General features: G+C 36.8%; 1 protein-coding gene across 6 annotated transcripts in view; it reads right to left on the bottom strand.

Annotated features, from left to right (window-relative positions):
• The window catches only part of pard3bb (par-3 family cell polarity regulator beta b), a 420195-nt gene that overhangs the window by 94677 nt on the left and 311014 nt on the right, over positions 1-14504 (bottom strand). For 3 of the 6 annotated variants that reach the window (XM_079821281.1, XM_079821280.1, XM_079821282.1), the window contains exons 19-21: positions 11011-11061; positions 6794-6910; positions 2063-2344 (exon numbers count right to left, since the gene is read on the bottom strand). In XM_079821281.1, coding sequence (XP_079677407.1) covers positions 2063-2344; positions 6794-6910; positions 11011-11061 — 450 coding nt within the window. The remainder of the gene's footprint in view (positions 1-2062; positions 2345-6793; positions 6911-11010; positions 11062-14504) is intronic. The other 3 variants (XM_079821284.1, XM_079821283.1, XM_079821285.1) reach the window with 1 other exon arrangement.

Raw genomic sequence — 14504 nt, 5'->3', positions numbered from 1 at the left:
TCCTATTGCACTGACCATACAGTACAAGCCACTACACATATTGAGAGACACTTTTTATGACAGTGGTGGGCAGCAGGCTGCGTGTTAAACTGCCTGTCCGTCTAAATAACCGAGCCGCTTTAATGACTCTCAGAGGATGCTTTTAAATCAGACACGGGCCATACAACAGAGCAACTCTCCCGTTTAACAAACTCTTCAAATGACACGAGAGTGTGCTCACGCTGACTCCGGAGTCACTGATGCTATTCTCATTCACATCCTCAATTTACCCATCAGCAGCCTATCAGCATGAATTCATTCAAAATACTCCCCTTATGCAGGGCAGAAATGAATATGCAGCACTATTCAAACTCACACCGCCTGGCAGAGTGTGAAAAGCTAAAGGTGGGGAAATGAACCAGAATACTATTAAAAACGGAGGCTGTAGGAGACACTTGGCCACAGAATCAGACAATGTGTCATACAGTGATGCATATGACAAAGATATATCCTTAATGAGCTGAGCTATATCTACTACACCTTTGTCTCCATGTGGCAGGCATCCTTCCCTTCGTACAAATAAATTAGTTTCCTTATGACATCTTCTTCAGCCAACTACTGTATCTGACCAACAACTGACCCATCATACTGTTCGAAATGAAACTCCTTGTGACCCAAATATCCATTCAGAAATGGCCACAGGGATGATGGGACCAGGACATTCAGGTATACATAATGTACAGAAAAAGGAGAAGAGAGAAGATTTAACTTGTAAAAAATGAAACTTGATCTCATTTATAAAAATGCACTTGATCTAAATCCCAAGGCTAATGCATTACTTCACCATAGGTGGAGGGATGCCAATGAAAGATAGATATATTGATATATTTCTGATGCTCAATCAGCAGAGTAGTATTGCAGCATGACTATGTCAGAGCTGGAGACTGAGCTTGTGTGTCCAACAGGAATGAGAGAATCAATATTAGAGCAGATCCTCTGGGTTTACAGCTGTGACTCTATGTCTTAAGGTTATGAGAATTATAAGTCAAGGCGAGGAAGAACTTGTTATTAAAGTGTATTATTGGCATTATGGGTTCTTTACTGTTGCCGAGCGGTTTACATGCATCACAGGTGTGTATCTATCAGATATTATACAACAGCTTCAAACTTGGCGCATCCAATCAGAATCGCCACTTTAGTTTTAAAAACAAGTATTATTATTTTTCGAATAATAAAAGAAGATTGCTAGTATCTCGGCATGTAATCCTTTTTTTGGGGGGGGGGGGGGGTACGCAGCAAATTAATTTCAAGTATTGAGTTTTTTCAATTAAATTTTTTTTAATTTAGTGCATCCTTGCTGAATAAAATTATTAATTTTTTAAAAATCTTGCTGACACCAAGCATTTATGTATAATACACAAAAGTGTATTTCACTCACTGGACTATCAAAAAAATAGACATTCCAATGTGGTTATTTATTACGTAACTCATGTTACTTTCCAGCTAAATAAGATAAAAAATTATATAATATCTTGGCCATGTCGCCCACGCTTATTGTTATTTATATTATTGATTTGACCGCGCTGGAACTATTGGATGAGAACTGAACTGAGCTGAACAATGACATCACTGTTTTATGCAAAACTGCTTTATAGATGAAATTAACTCATTTAATAATTGGTGATTTTTAAAACGGAACTGAATCAACACTGAACTGACTTCAGCTGAACACAGCTGAACTGATACACCAGCGACCAGCGAAATTAACTCTGTTTGCATCACTGAATCATTTTCCTGTTATCACTGTAAAGCTGCTTTGAAACAATCTGTATTGTATAAACAAAGGTGATTTGACTTGACTTATGACACTAATCAGAACTGCTAATGCATCGGTGCTCTTCAGACACTTTGTAAACAGAGTGACTGAGAAAAATATAAAAAAAACAATTTATACTTTAATCCTTCAGCAATCAATAAAATCCCAAGGAAATCCACTCACTGAATGCACTGGGCTCTGAAACATCTTGGGCTGGTTAAAGCAGGTTTTTGTCCCGCAAGGATGTATGTATATATGCATATTTACCTGTCTGCAGCAGTAGGTGGAGGGCTTCGTTGTTTGTTGACTTTGGCATACAGGCCGTCCAGAGGGTCTTCTGTGGACGGCTCTCTGCTGTGGGACACTGGAGGTGGGGGTCGCTGAGGGGAGGGGCTGCGGTTCCCATATAGTGGCTGGGAAGGTGATCCGCGCTCCCTGAAGTTGTTGATGCGAGCGTAGTTTGGGTCCAGGTCATCATCCTCCACGTCAGGTGGGGAGAAGCGGTCCCGAACCTGCCGTTCCCTCAACTCCTGGTGCTTGGCCTCAATTCTGTAACACAGAATAGCTGATGTTAACCCACCCTGCATTAAAGCAATAGTTCTTCATTTACTCACCATCATGTTGTTCCAAACCGGTTTCTGGTAACACTTTAGTTTAGGGTCCAATTCTCATTATTAAAGCGATAGTTCACCCAAAAATGAAAATTACCCCACAATTTACTCACCCTCAAGCCATCCTTGGTGTATATGATATTCAGACAAATACAATCTGAGTTATATTAAAAAATATCCTGGCTCTTCCAAGCATTATAATGGCAGTGAAGGGCAGCCCAAAATTTGTAGCCTAAGAAAGTGCATCCATCCATAATAAAGGCCTTCTGAAGCGAATCGATGGGATTTTGTAAGATAAATATTCATATTCAACACGTTATAAAGTAAAATATCTAGCTTCTGGCGGACCGCCTTCCGTATTCAACTTTCGGGAAAAAAATGTAACCAGCGATGACATCTTTTTGAAGTGCGAGAGGCGTTACACTTTCTGCCTAAGCTGAATACGGAAGGTGGTTTCGCCGGAAGCTCGATATTTTAACTTGATAAAGTTTTAAATATGGATATTTTGGGTACAAAAACCCATCTATTCGCTTCAGAAGGCCTTTTTTAACCCCCTGGGAGCCATATGGGTTACTTTTATAATGGATGGATGCACTCCGATTGTATTCGTCTGAAAGAAGAATGTCATATACACTTGGGATGGCTTGAGAGTGAGTAAATCATGGGGTGATTTTCATTTTTGGGTGAACTTTCCCTTTAACTAGTTGCTTATTAGCATGCATATTACTAGGAGATTGGCTGTTTATTAGTACTTATAAAGCGCATATTAATACCTTATTCTTCAAGACCATATTCTACATTCCTTATCTACCCAATACCTAAACTTAACAACTATCTGACAAACTATTAATAAGCAGTAATTAGGAGTTTATTGAGGCAAAAGTATGGTTAATAATTAGTTAATAGTGAGAATTGGACCCTAATCTAAAGTGTGACCAAATTTCCTTAAATCGTTTAGAATTTTTACGAATTTCTCTGAATTTTTTGTTGAACACAAATATATTTTAAAGAATGTCGGTAATCAAACAGTTGACGATAGCCATTAACTTCCATAGTATGAAAAAAATACTATGAAAGTCAATGGCTACTATCAACTGTTTGATTACCAACATTCTTCAAAATATCTTCTTTTGTGTTCAGTAGAAGAAATAAAACTCATACAGGTTTGGAACAACATGAGGGCGAGTAAATGATTTTCATTTTTGGGTGAACTATCCCTTTAATAATTATTATTTTGAGGTGTTTGTTTCTTTTTAGTATGAGAGGGGAAATGTGATCTAAAAATTTCAATTGAGCAAATGAGCAAACCGCACAAGCAATGAGAGAGCAACTGCAAGAAATTGAACTTGAATCCTATTTACACTTTCAAGTACAGCTAAAAAAAAAAATACAATCAACTGGAAAGGTCAAAAAAGACCGTTCGGACACATCCAGCTGATTTTTCTCTCTCCCTCTTTCCTTTTCTGTCTCTCTCAGGAGCTTCAACAGGCTCAGTCAATAAAGTCTCTCTCTCTGAACAAATGCCACTCTTGAGCATATGGAGGAGAACAGCACGGCTCCAGCTCACACTTCACACGTTTCCAAGTCCAAATAAGCCTCGGCAAACACCACACAAAATAATGACTGCAAAAACATCCCTGCATCTCAGCTAAATATATCCTTTTCTCCTGTCTTTTGGCAGAATATACATGACACTCCGAGAGACAGAGATAGAGAGGGGACGAGGAATATAGTGCTGTGTGTCATTTCAATAATGGACCACAAAAAGCTGTCCGAGTGAATGAGATGGAAAGGGACAAAATATAAAGAGATCTAATCCCGTGCATCATGCGACAATAACAAACTATACACTTTTTCACATGTGGCACGTACATTTCTTCCCAGATTACATCCGAATCTTCTTCAGCCAGTAACTAACAAACTAACTAACTAACTAACTAACTAACTAACTAATCCCACAAACTGAAACCAAACTATATTCTGCTAACTTCACCACTAATAACTGCTATCTTTACATCAGTTAAACGTAAGGAGTAATGTACAGTCATCCGATCATTACCACAAAATAAACTCTGACAGGATGAACGGGACATTATAAGCGTCTTTATATAATTTTGCGATAATGACTGGATTGCTCAGAGTAATTATTATATTACTAGGAAACTATGTAGGGAATTGATAGCCTGGGACAATGATCAATTTAATTTACTTACAGTATATTTATGCCTTTGGCAACAGCTTCAGTCCAAATGGTGCACTTAAGCTATACATTTTATCAGTATGCACATTCAATGCATTACAATTAAGTAATACAGTTGGGCTAATGAACCATATTACTCGAAGAATTGTTCATTGTGATTAATATTAACAGATTGGCTGTTTATTGAGTATATTATTACTTTGAAAATCAGTTTTTTTCTTATCAGGCTGAGAAGCATCACAGAGGCACTGTCAGAGTAATTCCTCACTAAAAGATTACATAATATTAGAATGACTTTCAACAGATGTTTTTGGTTAAGAATATAAGTGAATCAGCTCTTTTTAAAGTGTTTTTCAGATGCATGAATACAAATATGATGCTCAATTGTGCAATGTGTTTCACATGATGTGCTCTTGTGTCTCTTATGAGTAGTCGTCCTCCTTTGAGCCTTGACTCTTCCTGAATTTCTTTTATTCCCAGAGGACCTAACTTGCCACTGTTTCTGTGAGGTAGCTCAAGGGATCTAGGCCTGACTCCCTATAAAACTGCATTAGGACAATCTGCACGGTTAAAGACGCCTATGTAGGCAGCAATTTAGGCATTGTAATAATGGTCAAATCACAAAAGGAAGGTTGCATAGTTACCAATGCCTTTAAAGATTACTTATTTAAGTCAAAAATCATGTAACCTTTGTTGAGAAAGCTATCCCATAATGCAATGAGACAATGTATTAATATAATCAGAGATTGTCTTAATATAGGGAGATGAGAGGGTCTGTATCTCTTACCATTGGAGAAAGTGTAACAACAATAAACAACATGCAATATAACACAATAATTAATTATTCATGTTCTCTTTATTCATTAAAATGCATATCATCATCATAATGGGCATACATGTTGTTAAAATAGTCATTACCATAAAAGTCTTATCATAACTCGTAAAACCTGAAAGCCAAAGAAAGAAAACATCTGTATTTTCTACTTTCTTTAGACAGTATACAATATCACTCAATACTACTAAATACTATGGTAATGCCGTAAATGAGTCCTACCTATCTCTGCCTTCTCTTATAAAATAACCTTTTTATAGTAAAATCTACATATCTCCCAACAAGTTTATTGTTTAGCATAAAACATGTTGAAGATTAGCAGACAGGCAGTCGATTAATTAAATGATAAGCTGTTTCCTCACAAAAGCGGTTTATTCAGTGTAGTGAAGGCTGTTCTCCATTTACTTCTTTTAAAAAAACAGCCTCCGGTCTCCTTTCCTGCGTACTGGCAGCCGCAGCGTTAGCATTAGCCGTTACGCTTTTTTGGCTAATGGTTGCAGGCTTGTCATCTAGTGGCGTTGATATAATTCATTCAATAGAGTCAATTAAAAAAAATATATGGAGTGCTATGTATGTACACTCCATTCAAAAGTTTGGGATTGGTAAGATTTTTAAAAATGTTTTAGAGAAACAAAAAATCTCTTATGCTGAGCAAGGCTTCATTTATTTGATCAAAAATACAGTAAAATAGATAATATTGTTATTATTAAAATATCATTAACATATAAAATATATTTTTTATTTTAATATATTTTAAAATGTAATTTATTTCTATGATGTCAAAGCTGAATTTTCAGCATCATTACTCCAGTCTTTAGTGCCACATGATCCTTCAGAAATCATTCTACGCTGATTTGCTGCTCAATAAACTTGTATTACTTATTATTATCAATGTTGGAAACAGTTGTGCTGCTCAATATTTTTGTGGAAACTGAGATACATTTTTTCAGGATTCTTTAATGAAAAGAAAGGTCAAAAGAACAGCATTTATTTGAAATAGAAATATTTTGTATACATGTTTCATAAATATTTTTACTGTCACTTTTGATCAACTTCAAATGCATCCTTGCTGAATAAAATGATTAATTTCTTTAAAAAAAATATGACTGACCCAAACTTTTGATTAGTGGTGCATTCTTATGCATATTAGAATAGCACACTTTTAGCTTAGCAACATGCTAATGCCAAACTCTATTGTAATCAACTGTGCTGTGCGCTTTTGTGTGAGGAGATCTAATTGTTTGAGTTGCTATGATTGTAGAATGTTTCAAATCATTTACTTACAGTATGAGGATACAAGACAAGGCTTTGGTAGTGAGTCATGTGGTGTGAGGGTGTAATGACATCAGTCCTACCTTTCTCTCTCTTCCTTCATCCTCTCCAGCTCTTCCTCGCTCAGAATTTCTGACGTCTGCTTCTGGGCATTCATTTTTGTCTCCGTCTTGCTCTTTTCTTCTTTCTTCTTTCCAAATCTGAGAGAGAGAGAGATGGAGAGAGAGATGGAGAGAGAGAGAGAGAGAGAGAGAGAGAGAGAGTGTGTGTGTGTGAAAAGGGGCATAGAAAGACATCACTGTGTGATCACTGTTTGCAAATGACGTTTATCTATGAAAACAGCTACTCTCTAGTATGTGTGTGTGTGTGTGTACTCTGGGGAGTTCCTAAACCGCTGTAGGGGCCAGAGCGTGTCAGTAGAGATGTTCTGTTAACATGCATCATTTCTGCCCCAGTGATTGAGTCCTGCACCCGTCTCCATTTTCTCCGCTCATAGAAGGTCATTTCTCATGTGTCTCTGTGTCTCAAACCCACTGCCGCCCAGCCGAGCAGCTTCAGCGCAGTGTATCAATGTCACAGCGAGCAGAGGCCGTGGCCTCCAGCTACACACGCACAAACACACACCGGGACACGTCTAAGCACATACACACACTGTCAGAGGAAATCACTCCAGTGTCCTTTAGCAACTCACAGCCGGGCACACACATTAGCATGGATGTGATCTGATCTAAATTTTCTTGAATCTCACACATTTTTGCAATACATTCAGCAACAGTGAGGGAGCATATGAGCTTTACAGAATCCTACACAGCACTGTAGGTGGCAATTATACACGCCATGATATCACTTGAACATAAAAACAGGCTCTGAGCTAGTGAGAAAAATAAAGACAAAGGCATAATTACAAAAACACCCCCCAAAAAAACGAATATATATATATATATATATATATATATATATATATATATATATATAGAGAGAGAGAGAGAGAGAGAGAGAGAGAGAGAGAGAGAGAGAGAGAGAGAGAGAGAGAGAGAGAGAGAGAGAGAGAGAGAGAGAGGGGTGCGGATCAGCTCTCTCTTTATATATATACCGTATATTAGTGCTGGGGAAAAATGAATCGTGATTAATCGCATCCAAAATAAAAAGTTTGTGTTTACATCATATATGTGTGTACGGTGTATAATTATTATGCATATATAAATACACAAACGTGCATGTATATATTTAATAAGTATTTGCATGTATATACTGTATATATAATTTATCTTATATATCAATATAATTTATTTTTATAAAATGTATATATATATATATATATATATATATATATATATATATATATATATATATATATATATATATATATATATATATAGAGAGAGAGAGAGAGAGAGAGAGAGAGAGAGAGAATAAAATAAAATGTATATATATATATATATATATATATATATATATATATATATATATATATATATATATATATATATATATATATATATATATATATATATATCGTCTTTTTATATAATGGAACAGTTTATTGAAACTATAAACTGAAAAAAATCAATTAAGAAAAAAACTTATTTGATACATCTGGTTTTTTGGCTCATATACACCGATCAGGCATAACATTATGACAGGTGACAGGTGGATAACACTGATTATCTCCATCACGGCACCTGTTAGTGGGTGGGATATATTAAGCAGCAAGTGAACATTTTGTCCTCAAAGTTGATGTGTTAGAAGCAGGAAAAATTGGCAAGATTAAGGATTTTAACGATTTTGACAAGGGCCAAATTGTGATGGCTAGACGACTGAGTCAGAGCATCTCTAAAACTACATTTCTTGAGGGGTGTTCCTGGTCTGTAGTGGTCAGTGTCTATCAAAAGTGGTCCAAGGAAGGAACAGTTGTGAACTGGCGACAGGATCATGGGTGGCCAAGGCTCATTGATGCACGTGGGGAGCGAAGGCTGGCCCGTGTGGTCCGATAGAACAGACAAACTACTGAAGCTCAAATTGCTAATGCTGGTTCTGATAGAAAGGTGTCAGAATACACAGTGCATCACAGTTTGTTGCGTATGGGGGTGCATAGCTGCAGACCAGTCAGGGTGCCCATGCTGACCCCTGTCTACCGCCGAAAGTGACAACAGCGGGCATGTGAGCATCAGAACTGGATCACAGAGCAATGGAAAAAAGTGTCCTTGTCTGATGAATCACGTTTTCTTTTACATCACATGGATGGCCGGGTGCGTGTGCTCGCTTACCTGAGGAACACATGGCACCAGGATGCACAATTACCCCTTTTCCACCAAGGCAGTTTGAGTGCTGGTTCAGAGCCAGAGCCTAGTCTTTTTGTCGAACCAACTCTAAACTGGCAATAGCACTAGCTCTGAACTAGCACCCGGTTCATGATTGTGGAAAAGGGGTATATGGCAAGAAGGCAAGCCGGAGGAGGCTGTGTGATACTTTGGGCAATGTTCTGCTGGGAAACCTTGGGTCCTGCCATCCATGTGGATGTTACTTTGACACGTACCACTCACCTAAGCATTGTTACAGACCATCTACACCCTTTCATGGAAACGGTATTCCCTGGTGGCTGTGGCCTCTTTCAGCAGGATAATGCGCTCTGCCAAAAAGCATAAATGGTTCAGGAATGGTTTGAGGAGCACAACAACGAGTTTGAGGTGTTGACTTGGCCTCCAAATTCCCCAGATCTCAATCCAATCGAGCATAAGAATAAAATGTAGAATAATAGCAAAGATATTTCATATATTGTCGGCAATCTAAAAAAAGGACATGCATTAATAAATTAAGACCGGAAGGCACCAATGAATTATGAATGAATGAATGAATGAATGAATGAATGAATGAACAAACAAATAAATGAAACAAACAAAAACACAAACATGAAGGAATCACTGAACAAATTAACTAGAAAGATAAATAAAGGAGCGAATGAACAAGCAAATGAATGCACAAATGAATGAACCAGCTGTCTAAATAACAAACCAATTAAGGAAACACTAAATCAATCAAGAAACCAAACACAAACTATCAAACAAATGAATGATGAACAAACCAATGAAGTAAGGACTGAACAAATGTATAAATAATAATTGAACGAACAAACAAAAGATGAATCAATGAATGAATGAACAAACAAAGGAATGAATTAATGAACCAAAGAAGATAACAATGAACGCATGAAACCATTGAATAAGCACATACATTAGGGAAGCAACGAATGAACAAATACATTTATGAATAAAGAAAATAATTAATGAATTGGAAGTGGGGGGGAGAGATGAATGGATATATTAAAATGCCTAAAGCCTATGTCAATTGTCTTGGGTGTGTATATCGCTCACTGTACAGAACCTTTGAGACATTTAATGCGATGCTCTCAAAAACTGGAGTTTAACACTAACACAGCAGGACTGTGTTCAGATGTTGTGGGAATTTCCAGAGGGCACAGAGTGAATAAAACAAAAGGAGTAGCAAAATTCATACGTGATTCACACTAGCCTGCAGCTCAGTCATCCAGGCATCATCTAAGTCAACCGATCTGTCCAGAACATTTCCCTCTTTCACTCCGTCTATACCCATTACTCAGCGCTCGAGCAGGGCGGATGATTCACTGCCCGTCAACGCTCCAACCTTTCCTCTTGTTTTCAAACAAAGTCTAACGAACAAACACTATGTTGCCAAGTTGCTGATTGACACTGCCAGGAGGAGAAGACGGTTTTCCCAGAAAAACTAGGGAAATGTTAAGATATCTGTATAAGGAATAACTATATCACAACAATCAGAGAGGCGGGGCCAAATGAACTTTACCAAAAGTTTGGGAAGTGAGAACATTTACTGGACATAAATATTTCTTATTGACCATGAAACTGTATATTGCACTGAACAAATATTAGGATATTAAGAAATATTTATGAACAGAAATTCACTCTGCTCATGTTTCATAAATGAGGGCCAATGATAATGTAGTTGGCCATTCATATTGATTTAATTTGATTTGCTTATATAACACATCAGATGAGAGAAGATGTTTTGAGAGCGAAATATAAACACGCACACACATATGTAGGGTTGAAACACACACATGCAGAGCTCTCAATGGAGAGAAAGGCACACAACTCTTAGTGACCCCAAACATGCGAGACAGCAGGAGACACCTCACACAGACACATATAGTTCTTTAGTGTAATCTGTGCTGACTAATGTAGCTTAAGTGCAGACTAGATTTTCCATTGTCCATTCAGACATACAACCACACACTCATCCCTTATACCTCTTCTTACAGCACTCCCTCATTTTCATACAGATACACACACGCAAACATCTGAAATAAAAAAGAAAATGAAAACATGCCACATGAGTTACGTGTCACAATACACACTTTATGTTTAGCATTGTTAGAGTCTTCTAAACTGCCCTATTTCTCATGTGTGATGGAAACATTAATTCTAGACAAAAGTCAGATATATTGTATTGAACATTTACATTTATTTTATTAAAATGGCAAATGTATTGTAGTGAATCAATTCAAATAGTCAGATTCATTCTAGTGAACAGATTTAAAAAGTTAAGATTTCTTCTACTGAACTGATTTAGAATGGCAGATTCATTCTAGTGAAATGATTCAAAAAGTCAAGATTAATTCTAGTGAACTGATTTAAAAAGTTAGATTTCTTCTTTTGAACCGATTTAAAATGGCAGATTCATTCTAGTGAACCAAATAAAAGAGTCAGATTTCTTCAATTGAACTGATTTAAAATAGCAGATTCATTCTAGTGAAACGATTCAAAAAGTCAGATTCATTCTAGTGAAATGATTCAAAAAGTCAGATTAAATCTAGTGAAACGATTCAAAAAGTCAGATTCATTCTAGTGAAATGATTCAAAAAGTCAGATTCAATCTAGTGAAATGATTCAAAAAGTCAGATTCATTCTAGTGAAATGATTCAAAAAGTCAGATTCAATCTAGTGAAACGATTCAAAAAGTCAGATTCATTCTAGTGAAATGATTCAAAAAGTCAGATTCAATCTAGTGAAATGATTCAAAAAGTCAGATTCAATCTAATGAAATGATTCAAAAAGTCAGATTCAATCTAGTGAAATGATTCAAAAAGTCAGATTCAATCTAATGAAATGATTCAAAAAGTCAGATTCACTCGATTAAAGTGGTTTTAAAATGGAAAAATGTACTGTAGTGAACCAGTTCAAACAGTCTGATTTGTGGTAGTGAACCAAATAAAAGAGTCAGATTTCTTCTATTGAACTGATTTAAAATAGCAGATTCATTCTAGTGAACCAAATAAAAGAGTCAGATTCCTTCTAGTGAACTCATTTTAAAAGTCAGATGTCTTCTATCTAAGTGATTTAAAATGATTCAAGTGAACATTTATATATATTAAAAAAAAATATTTACCAATGTGAGTCCCTGTGATACTTTTCAGTAGTTTTTTTTAATTATTATTTAGTTTATTATTTATTTAGTGAAATGTTTAGCTGAACACTGCAGTTCATTATTTTGTTCACTTTACGTTACACAAATTAGGGGTTTCTAGCTTTAAAAATGTTAAAGTAAAAGTGCCTGTTCAAGTTTAATACCGTCATCCTAATTGAGATTGGTTGTTCATTCAAAAACTATCATTGTTGGCTCTGATTAAATTAGCATTATTATATCAATGGATACATATTCATATAAAAATGTACTGTTAGCATGTTGTGTGAGTACATTTTCAAAAGAGTAGCTATAGACTATAGTAAAACTATTTTAATTGAGAAGTTTGGAGTTTCTCCACTCTCCACTCTGATATCCAGTTTACAGTTTATACCGCAATTTATTCAGTCAAAACAGGAAGAACCCAACCATATTTAATGCCTGAGGTATGTGAGTGTATTCCAGTAAAGAAGCCTTGTAAATACAGTAGTGCATTATGTTAAATCTGAATGAACAGATGAGAAAGGACAAGCCATCCCACTGTTTCTCTCTCTATCACGCACCCTTCCTGTATGTCCTCTGGCTGTGTATTTGTGTGTGGATGCAGCACTCTCATAACTTAATTACTGTATTTATCTTATTAGACTGCAGCTATTTAATGTTAGTGCTTTGGCATGCGCTCCCTGCACATCCATTCTGCTGCCTCATTAAGATCAGGCCCTATGAGACCTAAACGCTAAAACTCACACTCACATTAACACGTAACATGCTGCTAATGCATTCTTACACAACATTTATCAATACAATGCATGTGAATAATTCACAGCAATAAAAAAATCTTGAGAGCAATGACCATGGACACTCCAAAAATTGACAATTGTTGGATGAGGCCATGAAATTATAGCACAGATGAACCCAATCAAACACTTGATTAGAATCAAAAAAGTCTATTTGTTTGATATCCAGACATTTATATTATGAAGTAAATATGTTTGCATACAGTGACATGCACTAGACAACACTAAAAATCCAGCTAGTTAAGCTTACCCAGACTTTTGACAATGCACTGTAAAAAAAAATCAGGTCTCCAATTGAAACTTTTCTAGTGATGAATCCCATCAAAAAATTTTAGTAGGCCAAATTGAATTTCTGTAAATAAAATTGCATCAATTCACAGAAATTCTATTTGGCCAACTGAAAAATTTAGATGTGATCGGTCACTAGAAAATTTTCAATTGGAGACCTGAATTGATTTTACAGTGTGCCTTAAAGGATTAGTTCACTTCAGAATGAAAATGTCCAGATAATTTACTCACCCCCATGCCATCCAAGATGTTCATGTCTTTCTTTCTTCAGGTCGAAAAGAAATGACGTATTTTGAGGAAAACATTCCAAGATTGTTCTCCTTATAGTGGACTTCAATGGGGTCCAACGGGTTGAAGGGTTTCAAAGCAGCTTCAAAGGGCTCTACACAATCCCAGCAGAGGAATAAGGGTCTTATCTAGCGAAACGTCAATTTCTAAAAAAATTAATAAATAAAATGTATATACTTTTTAACCACAAATGCTCGTCTTAGCACTAGCGTCCGCAACTAGCATTCAGACATTATGTAATCACGTTGGAAAGGTCATGCGTGACATTCGTTTGTGTACTCCGGTTCAAAAAGGTACGATAGGGTGAAAAACTCCATCTCATTTTCTCCTCCAACCTTTTTTTTTGCAAAGGGCGTTTGACTTAATCTTTGCACGTTTGTGGTGTAAACACTGCGTCAGTATTTCCGCCTACGTCACGCGTGACCTTTCCAACGTGATTACGTAATGTTGTGGACCCTAGTGCCAAGATGAGCATTTGGTTAAAAAGTATATACATTTTTATTTTTTTTAGAAAATGACATCGTTTCGCTATAAGACCCTTATTCCTCGGCTGGGATCGTGTAGAGCCCTTTGAAGCTGCAATGATCTGCGATTTGTACCTTCAACCCCGTTGGACCCCATTGCAGTCCACTATATGTGGCCAGCAGCCATATCACCCTGTAGCCCAAGACTGGTTTCCCACTGAAGCTAAGCAGGGCTGAGCCTGGTTAGTACCTGGATGGGAGACCAAATTGGGAAAACTAGGTAGCTGCTGGTAGAGGTGTTAGTGAGGCCAACAGGGGGTGCTCACCCTGTGGTCTGTGTGGGTCCTAACGCCCCAGTATAGTGATGGGGACACTATACTGTAACAAGCACAGTCCTTCGGATGAGACGTTAAACCAAGGTCCTGACTCTCTGTGGTCATTAAAAATCCCAGTATGTCCTCGGATGTCGATAAAGAGTAGGGGTGGAACCCCGGCATCCTGGC

This window comes from Gobio gobio (genome assembly GCF_949357685.1).
Source record: "Gobio gobio genome assembly, chromosome: 7".
In the NCBI taxonomy this organism is placed as follows: domain Eukaryota; kingdom Metazoa; phylum Chordata; class Actinopteri; order Cypriniformes; family Gobionidae; genus Gobio; species Gobio gobio.
The sequence above is the reverse complement of the archived record's forward strand: the minus strand, read 5'-3'. Positions and strand labels throughout refer to the sequence as shown.